General features: G+C 46.1%; 1 protein-coding gene across 1 annotated transcript in view; it reads right to left on the minus strand.

The window, feature by feature from the left end:
• The window catches only part of KIAA0232 (KIAA0232 ortholog), an 88,367-nt gene that overhangs the window by 38,098 nt on the left and 28,637 nt on the right, over window positions 1-21,632 (minus strand). Inside the window, 2 exon segments of the mRNA XM_021100968.1 lie at window positions 10,975-11,468; window positions 20,272-20,356. Coding sequence (XP_020956627.1) covers window positions 10,975-11,202 — 228 coding nt within the window. The 5' untranslated portion in view covers window positions 11,203-11,468; window positions 20,272-20,356.

Below are 21,632 nucleotides of genomic sequence, written 5' to 3' on the forward strand. Positions count from 1 at the left end.
CCATGCCCGCGGCATGTGGAAGTTCCAGGGCTAGGGATCGAGCCCGTGCCACAGCAGCAGCCCGAGCCACAGGAGTGATAACGCTAGATCCTTAACCTGCTGTGCCACCAAAGGAACGCCTTGTCTGCTTTCATTTTAGCCATCCTAGTGAGGACGAAGTGGTATCTCCTCATGATTTGATCTCCCTGATGAGTAATGAAGTTGAGCATCTTTCCACGCGCTTATTGGCCATCTGAGTATCTTCTTTGGACAAATGCCTACTCAAATCTTTTTCCCAGGAGTTCCCGTTGCGGCAAAGCGGTAACAAATCTGACTGGTATCATGAGGATGCGGGTTTGATTCCTGGCCTCGATCAGTGGGTTGGGGATCTGGCATTGCCGTGAGCTGTGGTGTAGGTCGCAGATGCGGCTTGGATCTGTCTGTGGCTGTGGCTGTGGCTGTGGTGCAGGCCGGCAGCTGTAGCTCTGACCCAACCCCCAGCCAGGGAACCTCCATGTGCCGCAGGAAAAAAAGAATGACACCACATTATAAATTTTGCAGGTAAGTGCTATCTTGCCTTATGATTTTAGAGTGACTTCATTAAGAAAAAACATCAAATCTATAGCAAAAGCTATACAAACTATGGCATACCAGACACACGTGTCTGCATTCTGCTCTTTCCACTTACTTTGAGAGCTCCATTGTTCTATTTTCTTCTGGCTTCATGCCCTTGAGAATGTACTGTGACTTATTTGTTAATCATTAGAATTGAACCAATAATCAGATTCTAAAAGAACATAGTATAAAGAAAAGCTCAGGATGTTTCTATTTTACTTGTTATATTTTTAGTCTTCCGTGCTGTGCTAATTAAAAGCCCACTTAGACATAAACATATAATATTAAGCATGTGCCAAATATTTACTCAGTAAATCAGGCATGACTTTCCAAAGTCATAATCTTACAATTATCAAGTATCAGAAGATACGGCTAAAGAACTTCGAAGCCTGACAACCGATTATCAGGTACTTTTCCAGACGTTACTGTGAGGTAACATGAGGCTAGCGTTTTGATTGACTTTCTCTTGCTTTTCCATCAAAAAGGAAACTGGGAACTGGAGGAAGAAAAAGACACAACATCCTGAAATACAGCTGGGATCAGTGACGTCTGCTGTGCGCGGCTCAGCATCCGCCCCCTGCCTCCCACAGCTTCCCGTTAAGAGCATCCTGAAAAACCAAAGCCACCAGGCGTCTGAATGGAGCTCACAGCACCCCCACCTTGGGGCCCCAACTGGCTTACCTCGCAACAGAAGATTTCATCTGATCAGCCACAGGGATCACTGAGAGAGGGGCATGTGACCAATTAGAAAGGAGCCCCCCCAAAAGATTTCTGTTGGGAGTGTAAGGAACACATCCTCTGGGTGCTGGCACTCGCCCTCTACCCACCAGGGAGTGGCTGCAAAACCAAGCTGACTGTGGGAGATGGGCCGAGAGGCAGAGCAGAGGCCCCAAGGACACGGTGAAGCTCGGAACTGAACAGGACAGGGCCCGTCCTAGTGAGACTTTTGGGTATACGAGAAAATTTTTTCCCCTTTAAGCCAATTTATGCCAAATTTTTAGTCACTTGTGAATGAAAGAAAGATATGGCCAGAATTTGAGGAATGGCCTCAACTGGAAATTGCCGCTAAAACATGAGTAGCACCAACCGAACGAGCGTAAGTGATTTCAGGCTAAGCGCCTCCATTTTTCTCCTGCTCGGTTTGCAGCCAAGGCCTCAGCATTGGCCTCCCTGCCTTCAGCTGCCCAAGCAGCTTACCCACCACCACGCGTGCCGTTGGGTGCTGCGCGCTAAATACAGCCCTGGGTCTTTTCGCCTCCAGGACTAAAATACAAATCCCCTAGCAGAGCATCTCAGGTCCCTCGGAGCCGGCTTCCGGCTCGCCGTCCTCAGTCGGATTCCTCCCACCCCTCACGGCACTCCTCTGGCCTCACCATGTCAGGCCCCTTCCTGGTGCTGTGACCGGGAACGGGCCCTTCTTTTCTTCTTCCTTCAAGGCTGTTCGACGGTCATCTCCTGGCCTTCCTGCTGCCACGTACCCCTGCAGTGCCCCAGGCTGTGCACAGCCAGAGCACTTCACAGACCCCTGACCTGGCAGCTGACTCCGAGGGACCTTCCCGAGGCATCCCCTGGCTCCTGGTGCCTGCCAGTGTCCAGAAGGTCATGGACATGGGTGAGGAAAAAACCAGAAATGTGCATTAAATGCAGGAGCTGTACTCAAAACATTTTCTCAATTCTATGGAAAGATTTCACCAAAAACCCCACCCCTTTTATGACGGGTCTGCGGGAGTGTGTGCATGTGAATCCGTGTACGCACTGCTGGTACTAACTCCCACTCTAAATTTTATTTTCACTCTCCTTACGTGTAAAGTTAATTTAAATTACTGTCCACTGAGTGAATGATCACTGAAATACAAGTATATGCAGTACTGGAGTTCCTGTCATGGCTAGGCAGTTAATGAACCTGACTGGCATCCGTGAGGATGCAGGTTCGATCCCCTTAACTCGTTCAGTGGGTTAAGGATCTGGCATTGCTGTGAGCTGCGGTGTAGGTCGCAGACGCGGCTCGGACCCCTTGTTGCTGCGGCCCTGGCGTAGGCCGGCAGCTACAGCTCTGACAGGACCCCTAGCCTGGAACCGCCATACGCCGTGGGTGCGGCCCTGAAAAAAGACCAAAAAAAACACATCCCAAAAAACCAAGTATATGCAAACACTGGAGGAACTCAGGATGGGTCAGATTTTGTAACTGTTGCTGTTCATGACAGGAACGTAGAAAGGAAAGCTCTGCAAATGCTACACTAACAGTGACAACCTGCAGGGCATGCTTCCGGGTGGCTGAAAGAACAAACAAGCGTTGCTGAATACAAACATGAGCACTCTCAAACGGCCATCAATACTGGAATTACTTCTTATTTAACCTGCGGGCAAAAACAAAAAAACAGAAAAGGCAATCATCTAGATGATAGGGCCTGAGGCGAGATTTAAACAGAGGATGTAAAAGAAACTGCCACAAAGCTACAGTCATCAAAACAGCGTGGTGCTGGCAGACACAAAGACAGACACATCAAGGACTAGAAGAGACAGCCCAGTAATAGACCATCGTATTAAGTGCTCAAATGATTTTCCACAAAGGTGTCAAGACCACTGCATGAGGAAAGGACAGTCTTTTCAACAAGTGGGGCTGAAAAAACTACATATCCACATGCACAAGAGTGAGGGACTCTTACCACACACCGTTCCTAAAACTTAAGTCAAAAGACCTATACATAAAAGCTAAAACTGCAAAACTCTTGGAAGAAACAAAGGGCACAGCCTCCTGGCAGTGGATTTGGCAATGACTTCTGTATTACAACACCAAAGGCACGAGTAACAAAAGAAAAAAAAAGACAAACTCAGCTTCATAAAAAATTATAAATCTGGGGCACTGAAAGACACCATAAACAGAGTGAAAAGGCAACCCCCCGGAATGCGAGGAGATATTTGCAAATTATGTATCTGATAAGAGGTTAATTTCCAAACCTGGAGAGAAATTCTAAAACTCGGAAACAACAAAACAAATATCAGATTCAAAAATGGGAAAAGGGTCTGAAAGTGTCCAAAGAATATATGCAAATGGCCAATACACACAAGAAAAGAGGCTCAGCATCATCAATCATCAGAGAAAATGCAAATGAAAATTGTAACAAGCTACCCTCACACCAATCAGGATGGCGCCATTAAAACAAAACAAAGCAAAACCAAGAACAGGAACTAACAAGTGCTGGTGAGGCTCTGGGCCGAGGGCACCCTGTGCACGGGCTGGGCTGGAACGCGGTGCAGCCAGTATCAGTCCCTCAAGACACTGAACACAAGTTACCACAGATCCCGTGATTCCCCTCTGGGTCTATACCTACCGCTCAAAGCTGAAACCAGGTTCTCGAGAGATGACTGCCCACCATGGTCAAGGCAACAGTTCACACCAGCTAAAACGTGGACGAGACCCGTGTGCCCACTGATGGGTGGCTGAGCAAAGTGTGGCACATCCATGGGATGGAATATGAGTCAGTCCTTTTTTTTTTTTTTTGGTCTTTTTTCCTTTTCTTGAGCCACTCCCGTGGCATATGGAGATTCCCAGGCTAGGGGTCGAATTGGATCTGTAGCCACTGGCCTACGCCAGAGCCACAGCAACACAGGATCTGAGCTGCATCTGCAACCTACACCACACTCATGGCAATACTGGATCCTCAACCCACTGAGCAAGGCCAGGGATCGACCGCAACTTCATGGTTCCTAGTCGGATTCGTTAACCCCTGTGCCATGACGAGAACTCCTGAGTCAGTCTTAAAAACGAAGGAAATCCATGGAGTTCCCGTTGTGGCACAGTGGCAACAAATCTGACTAGCATCCATGAGGACGCAGGTTCCACCCCTGGCCTCGCTCAGTGGGTTAAGGATCCAGTATTGCCATGAGCTACGGCGTAGGGCGCAGATGAGGCTCGGATCTGGCCAGCCACAGAAAGTGTGATTCCACTGATATGAGATACTTAGGAGCAGTCAAAATCATAGCAACAGAAAGTACAGTAGTGGTTGCCAGGGGCTAGAGGCAAAGGGGAATTATAACATTTCCATTTCACAGGATGAAAAGAGTTCTGGAGATGAATGGTGGTGACAGCAGAGAGACATACCGGATATATTTAATACCACTGACCTGCACCCTTAGAAATGGGAAAGATGGTACATTTTATGTTATGAGTATTTCACCACTATAAAAAATGGGGTGGGGGGATGATGAGAGAAGAAATGCTGGGACTTCTCTGGGGGCAGGCCCAGTGTGGAGGGCCAGTATCTGCATCCTGCTGCCCTGCACACACAAGCCACCCACCTGAGAAAGAAGCACACATCTACTCATTTCTTCTGTAAAAACAGGAGCATCGTCTAGGTCCCGAAAATTGTTTTAAGGGCTGGGAATAAAGCAGAAAATATGACAAAGTCCCTAACTTCATGAATTGTGTATTCCAGGAGAGGAGATGTACAAATAAATATAAATATAGCAAATAATCATACTATCCCAGCTAGTTACAAGTGTTTCCAAGAAAAATAAAGTAGGAAAGGGGAGTGAGAATGGAAAGGTTCTTTTTAAACACGGTGCTCAAAGACAAACTGAGGCTAAGACCAGCAAAATTAACACCAAACTGAACAAGCAAACAAGTGAATTCCTCCTGTTAAAAAGCAACTGGCGGGGGAGTTCCCGTGGTGGCTCGCAGGTTATGAACCTGACTAGTATCAATGAGGATGTGGGTTCAATCCCTGGGCTCACTCAGTGGGTTAAAGATCTTGCACTGCCATGAGCTGTGGCGTAGGTCACAGACGCGGCTCGGCTCGGATTCCGAGTTGCTGTGGCTGTGGCGTAGGCCAGCAGCGGGAACTCTGATCTGACCTCTGGCCTGGAAACTTCCATATGCCAGATGCACAGCCATAAAAAGAAGAAGAATCAGGAGAAGCAGCAGCAGAAGAAGAAGAAAATAACTGGTGGATAATCCAAGAGAAGAAAAATGGGTAAAAGCTAAATTTCATTAAAATAAAAACTGCTCTGTGAAAAGCAATGTCAAGAAGATTAGAGGACAAGCCACAAAAGACAGCGTGTGATAAAGGACTGTGAGGCAAAATACACAAAAAACTCTTAAAACTCAGTAACAGGAAAACAAACAACCTGACTGAAAAATAGGCTACAGACCTCAGCAGACACGTCACCAAAGCAGATACACGCATGGCAGTTAAGGACATGCAAACACGCTCAAGTCACACAGAAGCCAAGCTTCACGATGACGCACTGACTCTTGGGAGGCCCGTCAGGCTGCCACCGAGGCGAGCCCTATCCCAGGGCCTTTCAAGTTTCAAAACCAAGTAACGCTCTGAAGTTTACTAGCTGTGCTGAGCAAGTCACTCGGCCACTGTCTCCAGGTGCCACCACCCAGGAGCGGGGCCGGGAGGGTGGCCCCGAGAGCTCTGGAGGTGAATGCTCCCACTCGTGGCTCACACACGGCGCACACCGAACACGGGCCTGCTTTCATCACTACTTCTGCTGAGCCAGACCCGACTGGATTTTCTGTCATAATGGCAGACTCTAGCCTAATAAACAAAGACTTCATGATGCTGAGAACATTAAAATATAAAGATATAAGAAATGTTTTGGGGGTTTCTTGGGCCACACTTGAGGCATGCAGAAGTTACCGGGCCAGGGATGGAACCTAGGCCACAAGAGCAAGCCGAGCCGCTGCAGGGACAATACCCGATCCTTAAGCCACTGCACCACCAGGAACTCCAAGAAATGTTTCAATAAACCCTTGGGTGGTGGTTTTAATGTAACTGGTTATAAAGGAAAAAACCCAAGAGTGTTCTGGATTATATAAGAATGACATAGTAAAGGTAGTTCCATCTTCCTAAAATAATTCTACTCGTGACAGATGATGGGGAACTTGCTGTTTGACCATCAACCTCGAAGTAAGAAAAGTTAGCTCTCACCCTTAAATTACAGTTTTACTACAGCTCCCCTTTTAGTCATTTTAATTTTTTTAGCCATGTTTAATAAGACTACGAAATATTTTGAAATAACATAGCACAAATCTACGTTGAGAGTTATGAAGGCACTGGGTCTCCCGGCAGAGCACTGCTGTGTCTGCTGCTCCCTCCTGCCCTATAGGGACTCAACTCGTAGTTCAAGTGTGAGCTGAGAAGACAAATCTTTCCCCGCCTCTAAAACGCACACTGCATTAAAAAAACAGTTAACCAATTCCACATAGTTTCTACAGCTTGCTTTATACAGTAGAGCATTTTTATCTTATTTGTTCAACACTTGTTATATATGAGAGCCAACCAAAATAAAACTCCGATATAAAAAATGGGCACACGGAGTTCCCATTGTGGCGCAGTGGTTAACGAATCCGACTAGGAACCATGAGGTTGCGGGTTCGGTCCCTGCCCTTGCTCAGTGGGTTGAGGATCCGGCATTGCCGTGAGCTGTGGTGTAAGTTGCAGATGCAGCTCAGATCCCGAGTTGCTGTGGCTCTGGCATAGGCTGGTGGCTACAGCTCCGATTCGACCCTTAGCCTGGGAACCTCCATATGCTGCAGGAGCGGCCCCAGAAAAGGCAAAAAGACAAAAAACAAAAACAAAAACAAAAAAACGGGCACAGGATTTGGCTCTGATAGGCATGAGTTAAAATCCTGACTCATCACTAACCACACGGCCATAGGCAGGTCCACCTAACCTATCTGAACATACACTTCCAGGTAAGTAAAAACTGGGAAAACAGTGGCAGGAAGATGTGGCAGGAAATGGCCAGCACTGCACCTGGCCTACAGTGGTGTTTTCTGCACAACAGAGATACTAATTTCACTTTTTTTTTTTTTTAAGGGCTGCACCCTCGGCATATGGAAGTTCCCAGGCTAGGGGTTGAATCTGAGCTGCGTCTATGACCTACATCACAGCTCAGAACAACGCCGGATCCCCACCACACTGATCGAGGCCAGGGACTGAACCCACATCCTCATAGATACTAGTCGGATTTGTTTCCGCTGTGCCACAACGGGAACGCTAGGCATAATAATTTTAAATAGATGAAGGCACTTCTACAGAATGTCAGCTACAAAATGCACAGGCGATAACTGAGTTAGAAAAACCTCTATTTTACAATCATCAAAGTAATAACTGATCCAGGTGGGAGTTGCCTATGGGTGGCAAACTTAAAGTCTCTCTGCCCAGGTCACCCGATACCTACACACAGAAGTATATGGCTTTAAGGTGCAGAAACCTGGTGGCCACCATCTGCACCAAAGTCAGCATCGCCTGAATGAAACAGACTGACATCATGTGCCACCTGCTGTGACGCAAAGAAGAAAACTAAAAGGCAAAAAATAAAAATAAAAGAATGACATACAGTGAATTCTTGATTTATCTGAGCATACATTTACCAGAGTATGGTAATCGTGACCAAAAAGAAAAGGAAAAAAAAAAAAGAACTTGTGGAAATAAAATTACTGTGATCCGACTATAGGATCTACATACTCTGGAAAGCAGTTGTTCTCCAGAACCAAGTAGTAATCAGCTGATGTCATATCTGTATTTCCAAGGCGGCCCAAGTCAGAGAATCACACAAACTCTGCTTGTGATTCAACCTCAGCCAAGACCAGGGTCTGACTGATCAGCTCTACTTCCTACCTAATCACCCGGGGCAGCTGAGAGCAGAGTACAAAATCTGTCCCTTAGAATTCAAGAGCTCTTTGTGTGTTTCTTTTAACCAAAACTGTGAAAAGCCATAAATCCAACATGGCAAATAAGGCTGACAGACGAAGCAATGCCTTAAAACTAGCCATTTTCGGAGTTCCCATCGTGGCGCAGTGATTAACGAATCTGACTAGGAACCATGAGGTTTCAGGTTCGATCCCTGGCCTTGCTCAGTGGGTTAAGGATCCGGTGTAGCCGTGAGCTGTGGTGTAGGTATCGGACGCGGCTCAGATCCCGCGTTGCTGTGGCATAGGCCTGCAGCTACAGCTCCGATTGGACCCCTAGCCTGGGAACCTCCATGTGCCGTGGGAGCGGCCCTGGAAAAGGCAAAAGACAAAAAAAACCCAAAAACCCTAGCCATTTCAAGTCAAGGATAGACTAATTCAAGGACAGAGCAGCAAGTAAACAAACAGCCAAATGTGGAAGCGCTGGGCCTCCAACTGAGGGGCGAGGCCACCCCACGTCTGCCCCGGGATCAGGAAAGGCGGCACGCTGCCCACCTACAGGAGGCCAGGGAGCACGAGTGTCAGCTGGAGTCTGAACCGCAGAAGGTCAGCTCAGGCCCTTCCCTGGGCACCTTGCCCTGACTACTTGGAGGGTGCAAAGAGCATACCCTCCTCCTCGAGTCAAGGAAAAGGCATATAGGGCTAAGTGACCCTCAGGTCACCTCCTACGAAAATAGTTCTCATTTTCTTTTTTTTTCTTTCTTTTCAGGATTCCAAACAGTTGTTATTTTATAGTTATCATTTTCAATTTGACTTTCCCCATCAGAATGGGACTTGGGGAGTTCCCGTCATGGCGTAGCAGACTCGAATCAGACTAGGAACCATGAGGTTGTGGCTTTGATCCCTGGCCTTGCTCAGTGGGTTAAGGATCTGGCGTTGCCGGAGCTGTGGTATAGACTGCAGACTTGGCTTGGATCCCGAGTTGCTGTGGCTGTGGCGTAGGCCGGCAGGTACAGCTCCAATTAGAGCCCTAGCCTGGGAACCTCCATGTGCTATGGGTGTGGCTGTAAAAAGACAAAAGCCAAAAAACAAACAAAGAATGGGACTTGGCACTCTGCTACCCTGGGCTCAGTGGGAAGAATTTTAGGGACCTTTTATTTTCCTGTGGCTTCTCCTTGAAACCCCAGACATGGTCTGTTTTCATTAACCTTTATCTGTCCTGTGTCCTAAAAGAACTTTGGAGGGAGGCTCAAACCCAGCCGGGCACTCACAGCTGCCAAGACCCCTTATCCCACCCTACGGCTAATAAAGAAACTAGAGGAATTCACAAACAAGTCTCATCAGAGAATGTTCAACTATGACCTTAATAAGAGGCCTCTGTTTTGTCCCCTTTTCAGTGTCTTATAGCACCGAGCACACAGACACTTTGTGCTGACACATTTACAGGTGCCGATGGAATTAAATGCTACAGTCTGACCGTGTTAACGTCTACCTTTAAGAAATGAGAAGTCTTGTCACAACCCGACTACAAGTACTCACTTCCTGTGAGATAATGCTTACAAGTGAAGTACATGATTTTTGAGAAATATCTTCCTCATTTCTGAAAAGAAAAAGAAAAAAACAGTCCTTCCATTTTTGTAGATGTAACATTTTACTGGCCCCTGAAGAAGTGTATTTACATTTACTGGAAAGATGATGGAAAATGATAGAGCTTTGGTAAGGGAATCATACAAAATATTGACACCTACACATTTCCTGATGATCAGGTTCTCAGTCAACCACCTCAGACTCGACCCGACCCAATTCTCACCAGCCAGGGCGGCGGGCCACCTGGAAGCAGGAACACGTGGTCATGTCCCGGGAGAAATGACGAGAAAGGCGGGCAGTGAAAAACACCTGCGCGACTCCCGCGTGACAGGTGGAGCGAGAGCCGTGAAGGCCCTGGGTTGACAGGACTCCGAGGCCTCGCTGCGGTTTCGAAGCGCAAAACCAGTCTCTTCTGTCAAGGAAACTTTGTCCTGCCTTCTGTGCCACTAACAATAGTAGAAAACGACAACAAAATCTGCCCACAAAATACTCCCTTTTGTGTGAAATGCATACGCAGAGGTCCCCCGAGCCCACCGGTTCTGAGATGCCTCGGGCCCCTCCGGCAAAGCCTCACTTTCCGCGGCTCCTCCTGGAGCGCGAGAGGACAGCGGAGCTTTTCCCCAAGACCCGAGATGTGGGTGCTCTCGTCCCTTGAACCTCAGCACCCAAGTCACGTAAAATGCATGCCGGCCGAAATCGTTGGTCTGCTGATTTGAAACAAACACGGATTAATAAGCAGTTTATCGCTTTCTTACAGGTAAAAGGAAATACTGACTCTGGCACGTTAAGAAGTGTGACAGACACGACGACTAAGATGTCTAGTCACACTGTGTAATTTTCCTGAGGAGCAGAAACCAACAGCCCGGGACAGGGCCGAGCAAAGGCGGCGGGCCAGCAGACAGCTGCCGCCCACCACGCGCTCCGCCCGGAGTCGGGCCGGACTGTGCCCGACACCAAGAACGGCTCAGAGGTGACTGAACCCAGAGCGTGCTGGGCGGCGCGGCTCCCTTACACTCAGTGACCGTCTGCGTTTGGGGACCACAGCCCGCTCCGGCTTTATTCTAGAACGAGCGGCGCTCTCTGAAGAAGACTGAAGACGTGCAGACACAGTGGCGAACTCTCACAAGACATATGAAGTATGTCCGTACCTGTTCCTGCAGGTCGTAGTCGTAGCTGTCATGCAGCAGGAGACTGAGGACGTAGCGAGTATAAATCATGGCATCGATGCCACACTTCTCTAGCTCTTGTCCCAGCCAGGTCTGCACTGGACCCAAAGCATGAAGCAGAGACATTTCAGACACAGATACAGGGCCTGGGTAAGAGCTTGGGGAGCTTTCAGATGGCGAACCGTCCACAGCGGCACCGAGAGGGCGCATGGATTTAGGTTGCCCACATCCTCAAAACACGAAGCATCTTCTGCAGTGATGTTCGGTTGGTAGCTGGAGGGGATTTTCACTCCGGTAGAAAGGAGAGATGCTTGACATCTAGAATGAGCATCTATTTTTGCTGGCAGTCAGCCACTGAGAACCGAATTCCCCGCTTCAGGCATGACCGACGAAGCAGCATCCGCATAGAGACATGTGCAGATGTGACTTTCTATTTTAGTTTCACATGGAGGCCAAAGCTAAGTCTCCGGCAGAACCTACAAACATAAGAGGGAAAAAAACCATGCGTTATGTATAGATATGAATTATTGATCTTTGGGAAAAATCCAAACAGTTTCTTTTTATTAATGAAATACCTTTGGTATCTTAGGACACAATTTTTTCCCCTGTAATCTTTGACATTTTCAGCTAAGTAACATTTTTAACTTTTAAAAGCTTAATGTCATTTAAAATTAAGCAAAACTCAGCAATTTATATTTTTTTGTGCTGTGCCCAACCATACTGATGATATCTTGCTGTATCTCAAGAGACTGGACTAATAAAATTTTATCTGTTATGCTGAAAGAATTTATCTGGTAACAAATCACTACTTCATTTTAACGTATAACAGGAGTTCCTGGAGTTCCTGTTGTGGCTCAGTGGTTAACAAATCTGACTAGGAACCATGAAGTTGAGGGTTCGATCCCTGGCCTCACTCAGTGGGTTAAGGATCCGGAGTTGCCGTGAGCTGTGGTGTAGGTCACAGATGTGGCTTGGATCCCGCGCTGCTGTGGCTCTGGCGTAGGCCGGCGGCTACAGCTCCGATTCGACCCCTAGCCTGGGAACCTCCATATGCCGCAGGAGTGGCCCAAGAAAATGGCAAAAAGACAAAAAAATTTTTTTTAATTAAAAAAAATTAAAAATAAAATAAAGTATAACAGGAGTTCCTGTTGTGGCTCAGTGCGTTAAGAACCCGACTACTATCCATGAGGATGTGGGTTCTATCCCTGGCCTCGTTCAGTGGGTTAAGGACCCGGCATTGCCACAAGCTGCAGCATAGGTCGAAGATTCAGCTTGGATTGGCACTGCTGTGGCTGTGGTGTAGGCCACAGCTACAGCTCCAATTCAGCCCCTAGCCCAGGAATGTCCATATGCTGCAGGTGAGTCATAAATAGGAAAAAAAAAAAAAAAAGTGTAACAGAAATAAGGGGGGTTCCTGTCATGGTGCAGTGGTTAACGAATCCGACTAGGAACCAAGAGGTTGCCGGTTCAATCCCTGGCCTCGCTCAGCGTGTTAAGGATCCGGCGTTGCTGTGAGACGTGACTCAGATCCCCTGCTGTGGCTGTGGTAGAGGCCGGGAGAGAACCCGAGGCAGCTGGGGTTTATAAGAAAGAGCACCCGAGAGGAGAGAGCGGCCTGGAGGACACCACGCATGTACACAGCACGGCTGCTCAGCCTTCAGCTGAGTTAAGCAGGGCGTGTGAGGACCAGCCACGCACAGGAAAGGGTCACCAGAGGGAAAGGAGGAGGCGTCCTACTAGCCCAGTGAGTTATGGATCTGGTGGTGGTGCTACCGCCATGGCTCTGGTTACCGCGGTGCTGTGGGGTCCATCCTGGGCCTGGGCACTTGGGCATGCCTCAGTGCACAAAGAACATGAAGGAAGGAGGAGACAGGGGTGAGGTTCAGCTCGGCTGGGGATGGTACCTGTCTCTTAGCCAGACTGGAAAGCCCTACGATTCAGTACCACCAGGCAGAGTGTTCAGGAGAGTCTCAACTGAGTAAGGGGGAATAATTAACCCTAAACACTGCTCTGGTCCTGCCTAACAAAACGTAAAAGCAAGACACAGGAGTTCCCGGCGTGGCCCAGCTGTAACGAAATGGACTAGCATCCATGACAATGTGGGTTTGATCCCTGGCCTCACTCACTGGGTTAAGGATCTGGTGCTGCTGTGGTGTAGGTCAAGTTGTGACTTGGATCCCACGTTGCTGTGGCTGTGATGTAGGCCAGCAGCTACCGCTCTGATTCGACCCCTAGCCTGGGCACTTCCATATGCCCAGGGTGTAGACCTAAAAAGACAAACCAACCAAAAACCAAACCACGGAGTTCTCGTCGTGGCTCAGTGGTTAACGAATCTGACTAGGAACCATGAGGTTGCAGGTTTGATCCCTGGCCTTGCTCAGTGGGTTAAGGATCCGGCATTGCTGTGAGCTGTGATGTAGGTTGCAGATGCGGCTGGGATCCCACGTTGCTGTGGCTCTGGTGTAGGCCAGTGGCTATGGCTCTGGTTCAACCGCTAGCCTGGAAACCTCCATGTGCCGCGGAGTGGCCCAAGAAATGGCAAAAAGAAAAAAACAAAAAAACCAAAAAAGACAAAGTAAAACAGCAACAAAAAAACCCAAAGCAAGACGCAAAAGAACCCAAGAGTTTCCAACTATTTTCACTATGGTTCCAGAACAAAGCTCAAGAAATTGACAGGAATACAAAAATATCCACCACTTAAGAAGATAAAAGTTATTATGACTACATTCTGTATGTCTGACAAGTAGAGAATGGAAGACATAAAATATATACAAATTAAATATCTAAAGATGAAAACCACAGGAGTTCCTGTTGTGGCTCAGTGGGCTAAGAACCTGACAGAGTGTGAAGATGCAGGTTTAATCCCTGGCAGCTCCAATTTGACCCCTAGCCTGGGCACTTCCATGTGCCATAGGTGTGGCCCTAAAAAGGAAAAAAACTGCAATTCTGAGATTAAAAAATACAGGATGGGACTAATGGCAGATGAGACATTTGAAAAGAAAAGACTACTGAATCTTAAACAACACAAAATGAAATATGGAGAGAAAGAGAATTTTTAAAGAATTAACAGAGCTTCAGCTAGTTACGCGGTAACTTAAAAGAAATCTAACATACATGTAATTAGAAGAGAGAGAGGAGAAAGAAAAAAAAATTGAAGAAACAACAGCCAAAGTTTTCCCCAAACTGATGAAAACTAAAATACACAAATCCAAAGAAGTTCACTGAACTCTAAGCACAAGAAATATGCAGAAATCATGGAGAAGAGGCCTGTGGTTCCCAAGGGGGAGGGGGAGGGAGTGGGGTGGACTACAAGTTTGGGGTTACTAGATGCAAACTACTACATGTAGAATGGATAAGCCATGAGGTCGTGATGGATAGTACAGGGAACCATACCCAACCACTTGCAACAGAACATGACAGAAGATAATATAAAGAAAAGAATGTAATATGTATGACTGAGTCTGCTTTGTTATACAGCAGAAACTGACAGAACATTGCAAATCGACTGTACTTTAATTAAAAAAAATTTAATCCTGCTGAGTAGCATTGAGAACTATGTCTAGATACTTATATCACAACAGAACAAAGGGTGGGAAAAAAATGTATACATGTAAGTGTAACTTGGTCCCCATGCCGTACAGCAGAAAAAATAAATAAAAAAAAATTTTTTTTAAGAAGATGGAGTTCCTGTTGTGACTAAGCAGTAATGAACCTGACTAGCATCCATGAGGACATGGGTTCAGTCCCTGGCATTGCTAAGAATCTGGTGCTGCCATGAGCTGTGGTGTAGGTCGCAGACATGGCTCGGATCCAGCATTGCTGTGGCTGTGGTGTAGGCTGGCAGCTGCAGCTCTGATTCGACCTCTAGCCTGGGAACTTCATGTGCCACAGGTGCGGCCCTAAAAAGACCAAACAAACAAAGGCAGAGATGGTCAGGCTAGATTTTAAAACAGCAAGACCCATTTTTTTATTCTACATTAAATGTAAAGACACAAACAAGGTAAAAGGATGGAAAAAGATACACCAACAATGAAGAGAGAGTGTCTACACTGAGATTTGACACAGGTGACTTCAGAACACTGACAGAGATAAAGGAGACCACTTCGCAACGACACAGGGGTCCGTTCCCCAAGAGGACACAACAGTCCTATGCACTGCACACCTAAGAGCAGAGTCCAAAATTCATGAATCAAGACTAGCAGAGGAGTTCCTGCTGTGGCTCAGTTTGCTAGGTTAAGAACCCAACGTTGTCTCTGTGAGGATTCAGGTTCCATCCCTGGCCTCGATCAGTGGGTTAAGGACCCAGCCTTTTGCCACAAGCTGCAGGCTGGATCCAGTGTTACCATGGCTATGTCAGAGGCCTACAGCTGCGGCTCCAATTCAATCCCTAGCCCAGGAACTTCCATATGCTGCATGTGTGGCCACAAAACAAATAAAAACAAAAAACCCCTAAGAGAACTGCAAAGAGAAACAAATCTACAACCACACTAGGAGACTTCAATACGCATTTCTCAATCACTGAAAGAAGTAGAAGAGAGAAGATCAGTAAGGACCTCTACAGCAGACTCTTAAGCAACACCATCAACCAACCTCATCTGAATGGGCTGTATTTGGGGCCATAGAAAAAGCTGCAACAAATTTTAAAGGACTCAAGTCATATAAGATAGTTTCTGGAGTTCCCATCATGGCTCAGTGGTTAACGAATCCAACCAGGAACCATGAGGTTGCGGGTTCGATCCCTGGCCTCACTCAGTGAATTAAGGATCTGGCGTTGCTGTGAGCTGTGGTGTAGGTCGCAGACAGGCTTGGATCTGGCATTGCTGTGGCTGTGGTATAGGCTGGCAGCTGTAGCTCCAATTTGATCCCTAGCTTGGGAACCTCCATATGCCACAGGTATGGCACTAAAAAAAGAAAAAAATATATATATAGTTTATGACCACATGGAATTAAAGTGTAAATTAATAACAGGCATCTAGAAAACCTCTACTATGTTGACTTTACAACCCAGCCATGGGATTCTTTCTGTTGGCTTAAAGATTTAGCCAAGAGAGGAGTTCCCGTCGTGGCGCAGTGGTTAACGAATCCGACTAGGAACCATGAGGTTGCGGGTTCAGTCCCTGCCCTTGCTCAGTGGGTTAAGGATCTGGCGTTGCCGTGAGCTGTGGTGTAGGTTGCAGACGCGGCTCGGATCCAGTGTTGCTGTGGCTCTGGTGTAGCCTGGCGGCTACAGCTCCGATTCGACCCCTAGCCTGGGAACCTCCATATGCCGCGGGAGCGGCCCAAAGAAATAGTAAAAAGACAAAAAAAAAAAAAAAAGATTTAGCCAAGAGAAGTAGGTAAGAAAAGAATTGGCGTACAAATGCAAAGTAAAGCAAAACACACTAAAACCCCAAGACCTCACCAGAGCCAGTTAAAACCTTCACTTGCATCATTCATTACCCTAACAGAACTCTTGCTACAACTCATTCGCTAGCTACCTCCATATAATCTCGAAACTGGCCCTATTCCTAGAGCCATCAGCGACTGTCATGTGCTTTCACCCTCGCTACAGAAGAGACTCAGAGGGCTGAGGAGAAGCGAGGAAGGCTCTAAGTTGAGGAGCTTCGGACGACTTTGCCGTCATCTGGCAGCACCTGGTGTGGACACGGATCACGGGGTCTGCGACAGCCAGCCCCCCAAGCTGGCCTCCTGCTGCACTGTGATGACAGGCCTAAATGTCCCTGGAGCTCGGCAGTGTCCCTCGTCCTTACTGTGAGCCTAAACTGTTAGCAGAAGACGCAGGTAGAAAGCACTGGCTCATAACTGAGCTCCCTCCTCTCAGCCTTCCGTAGAGGAGCGAACATTTGACTGAGAGCGAGCCTCTTTTTTCTAGTTCTGAACTGAAAATTATTTCACTTAAACTTTTTTCAGGAACGATGGAGGGATGGGACAAGCACATACAAAAGCCCATTTAACATCTACCTGGCAAGTTCAAGAGCACAGCGCGCAAATACCCAAACGTCAAACTCTATTTGCCTTCATACTCATTCTGAATGTAAGGTTTAGTCAGTATGAAATGAAACAGCATTTTAGTGTAAATTCTCTAAGACTTTTAAAGACAAAGAACCACCTTATATACTCAGATTTTTTTGTTCTGTTTTCTCAAACTCTCCTTCTCTCCAAAGGTTGATGCTGAGAAAAAAGGATCTTCAAATCATCTTGAGCATCTTTCTCCCAGATAAAATTAATGCATATCACCCTAAGGACTGGGCTGTACAAATGATCATTTAAAAGACCCGGCAAAGGAGTTCCCGTCATGGCTCAGTGGTTAACGAATCCAACTAGGAACCATGAGGTTGTGGGTTCGATCCCTGGCCTCACTCAGTGGGTTAAGATCTGGCGTTGCTGTGAGCTGTGGTGTAGGTGACAGACGTGGCTCAGATCCCGCGTTGCTGTGGCTCTGGCGGAGGCTGGCAACTACAGCTCCGATTCGACCCCTAGCCTGGGAACCTCCATATGCCACGGGTGCACCCTAAGAAAACAATCAATCAATCAATGGTCCCAAAAAAATACACCTATTGTAGAATTTGTCTTTTTTACTTTAACTTTTAAATGGTTTCTGTTAAAGATACCAAAAATTGATAGCTAATTAAATGCCCATGGAAGCATGTGTCTCCCTTAATTCACGAAGGCAGGATGGATGAGTGGAAAGGGCCGCAGCCTAGGAGTCCCTAATACATAGGGTTTTTTGTGCCCATAACTTCTTGGGGGTCTTTGTTTCCTCATCTATAAAAGAGAATAATGAATAGTAATTGTGCAAAATACATTAGGCTTTATAGTACAGAAAATACTAAATTTCTTTGCTGTCCTTAAAAAACAAACTATGAAATCACCTTCACGTGTAATAATCTCGTTCTAGCCATGCCCAAACAGTTTGGACTCGACTACAAATTCCAGTGCATCACCACAAAGAACTCAGGGTGGTCAAGTGGGGATGAATACAGAAATACCACAGATTCCCGTTGCTATCCTTCCTGTGTGTTGTTTTGCTTTAATTTTTTTTTCTTTTTAGGGCTAGGGTTGAATCAGAGCCATAGCTGCCAGTCTGCACCATGGCAACACCAGGTCTGAGTTGCATCTGCGACCTACGCTGCAGCTTGTGGCAACACCAGATCCTTAAACCTCTGAGCGCGGCCAGGGATAGAACCAGCATCCTCATGGATACCAGCTGGATTCTTAACCCCCTGAGCCACCACAGGAACTTCAAACATTTTATTCTTTAACTAGTCTACGTGTTTTCAGAGTGATATAATTAGTCCCGACTGATCTGTCCATTAATGAGAAGAGAAAACAGATCTAGGTACTTAAGCCATCACATAAGTACTTTTTCAATAAATAGCCAAACAAAACATGGTAACACACAATCTTCAAATGAATAACTTAATAATGAAGGGGTTTTGTTAGTTTTTTTTTTTTTAGGGGGGGAGTTGAGGGGCAGTTTTGAAGAAGTTCACTAATCTTCCAAAATCTCATCCCTTACGTAACAATGTTCTTAGAAATATAGTGCCATCTTTTTAACTCTTTGTAACACCACCAAACCTACTGAAAATAATTCAGCTTACAGCTCCCATTAGTGTTCTTAAACAGCTATTAGAGCCTTAGACTCTATCTGGAGTTCTGTTTCTTTAGTGCTCAATGAGAGCAGACGTATGGCAGACATATTAAAGTGTTACCCTTCTTTTTCTGTAACTTATTGTACATATTTTTAGGTTTGCTCACAACTCATAACAATTATTTCAAAAAGCATAATCTTCTGACATAGTACATACGTATTATTTGTGGAATGTTCTCCACGTTTACCTCTGTTACAGCACAACTGATTATAAAGAGCACCAGAGAGTAAAACAGTTATAAATCGGGCTTCTCTGGGCAACACGTAAAATGCGGCTCTTGGGAGGAACTATCTGGGCAGCTCTGCTCAAGCCATATATTCACTTGCTGAAGCCTTCTTTAAGTCTGAGAGCACTGATCTTTTCTGCTCGAGTTTATCATATATACTTTTATTACAAAAGTTTAAAAAACTGTTTTCTAATATGAAAACAGAAGGGCAACCACACATAATTCTCCATCCTAATAAAATCCACTGTTAGTATGTTGGCGTGATTATCAGTGTTCTTCCTTTGCACAGCATTTTTAAAATTTTAATATTTCAGGAGGTCCTGTTGTGGCTCAGCAGTAACAAACCTGACTAGTATCCATAAGGATGTGGGTTTGATCCCTGGCCTCACTCAGTGGGTTAAGGATCTCGCGTTGCTGCGCCTGTGGTGTAGGCTGGCAGCTGCAGCTCTGGTTCAACCCCCAGCCTGGGAATCTCCATATGCCGCAGGTGCAGCCCTAAAAAAGAAAAAAAAAGAAATTATTATTTCAATGTGTTAAGTAATTACATACACTTTTGTATCCTGTATTTGCTCACCTAACATTATGTCACTCCAGTGTGGCTCCAGGATCTCACTACAGTGTCTAAATACGGTAGCCACTAGTCACGTATTTTATTTATTTATTTTTGTCTTTTGTCTTTTTAGGGCCATACCCACGGCACACAGAGGTCCAGGCTAAAGGTCCAATCGAAGCTACAGCTGCCGGCCTACACCACAGCCACAGCAATGCCAGATGAGAGCCACATCTGTGAGCTACACCACAGCTCGCAGCAACGCCGAATCTTCAACCCACTGAGCGAGGCCAGGGATCAAACCCGATACCTCGCGGTTTCCACCTCAGCCACAGTGGAAGCTCTCTCGTCACATATTTTAATTAAAAATCAGTTCCTCAGCCACACCAGCCACATTTCAAGTGCTCAGTAGCCATGTGTAGCTAGCTAGTGGCTACTGTGCAAATATAAACTAGAGGACATTTCCACCATTACGGAAGTTCTACCGGACAACGCTGGCTTCACCTCCCTCCAGCAAATGGCTATGTTGGGCTGAACAAAGCCTCACTAGCTGGTTCTCAAGAGCTCACATGTCCCTTCTCATGTCCTTATGGACTGTACAAGATACACTTTCTTTCTCCTCACCCCTTTTATGGCCACGCCTGAGGCAAATGAATCCTTAACCCTCTGAACAAGGCCAGGGATCGAACCTGTATCCTCACGGAGATTATGTCGGGTTCTTAACCCACTGAGCCACAATGGGAACTCCTATGAGACATTCTTATACCCAGAAAATGGGATGCTAATTACAGCTATTCTGAGACAACACTGTGCCCAAGAAGAACTGTTTGAGGGAAGTGGAAAAGACTTACCTTTGTTTGAGAGGCCTCAAATGTCAGCAAGTCAAATTTCATTACAGTAGACCGTAATCATGGAAGGTTCAATGATGAAGCCAGACTGCAGAGAACAGCAAGAGGAGACGAAGCTCATTAACAGAGCAAAAAGAAAACTAAGAATTCAACCCAAAAACGACTCCAACGGATCAACACATTCAGCAAAGTAGCAGGATAGAAGATTAACATTCAGAAATCAGTCAAATTTCTGTATACCAACAATGAAATATTAGAAACGGAATACAAAAATACAATACCTTTTAAAATTGCACCCCCAAAAAAACAAATACCTGGAAATAAACCTGACCAAGGAGGTGAAGGACTTACATGCTGAGAACTATAAAACACTAATCAAGGAAATTAAAGAGGATTCAAAGAAATGGAAAGATATTCCGCGCATACATCCACAGGACGCAGGTGTGGCCCTAAGAAAGGAAAAAAATGAAATTTTCTTTCTTTCTTTTTTTTTTTGGTCTTCTGCCTCCTTAGCTGCACCTGCAGTACATGGAGGCTCCCACGCTAAGGGCTGAATTGGAGCTGTAGCAGCCAGCCTACACCGCAGCCACAGCAATGCAGGATCCGAGCTGCATCTGTGACTACACCACAGCTCATGGCAACACTGGATCCTTAACCCACTGAGTGAGGCCAGGGATCAAACCCAGGTCCTCATGGGTACTAGGAAGGTTCGTTAACCACTCAGCCACGATGGGAACTCCAGAAAATGAATTCTTTTCATGAATGTAGGATTGTTCTCATACCTATGACTACGACTCGACGGTAAAAAGAACTAGTAAATCTCTTAAACTGCAGCATGTTAACAGACCTGGTTTAATCTCTACGTTTAAAATCTAAGGAAGAAGCAACTCCATGATGGGAAAATACAGGTTAAAGCACGCAGTTCTACAGACTCAGAGGAACTGAACAGACACCTACTAAAGCCCAACAAACGAGGCGCAGATCAAGTGCGTAGGGGAGACCGAATAAAAGAGAGGAGCCTTCCGTCCAATCCGATGAATTCTCCTCTATTGACTGTGCTGTTGCCAAATGCTTACAGAAATTAAAATCTGCATAAGCCTCTGTGTGTTCTTAGGAGTTTTAACTGGGCTATTAACTGCTTATGTAAAGTTGCTTTACTTCTTTCTAACTTTTACTGGCCGTAATTTGCCAATTCATACTCATCTGTTAATATTTCTGCTTTAAAAACCTGAAGTGCTTTTCAAAGATTGTAATTTCTGGAGTTCCCATCATGGCTCATCAGAAACGAATCTGACTAGGAACTATGATGTTGTGGGTTCGATCCCTGGCCTTGCTCAGTGGGTTAAGGATCTGGCGTTGCCATG

Source organism: Sus scrofa, chromosome 8 (genome assembly GCF_000003025.6).
Source record: "Sus scrofa isolate TJ Tabasco breed Duroc chromosome 8, Sscrofa11.1, whole genome shotgun sequence".
Lineage (NCBI taxonomy): Eukaryota > Metazoa > Chordata > Mammalia > Artiodactyla > Suidae > Sus > Sus scrofa.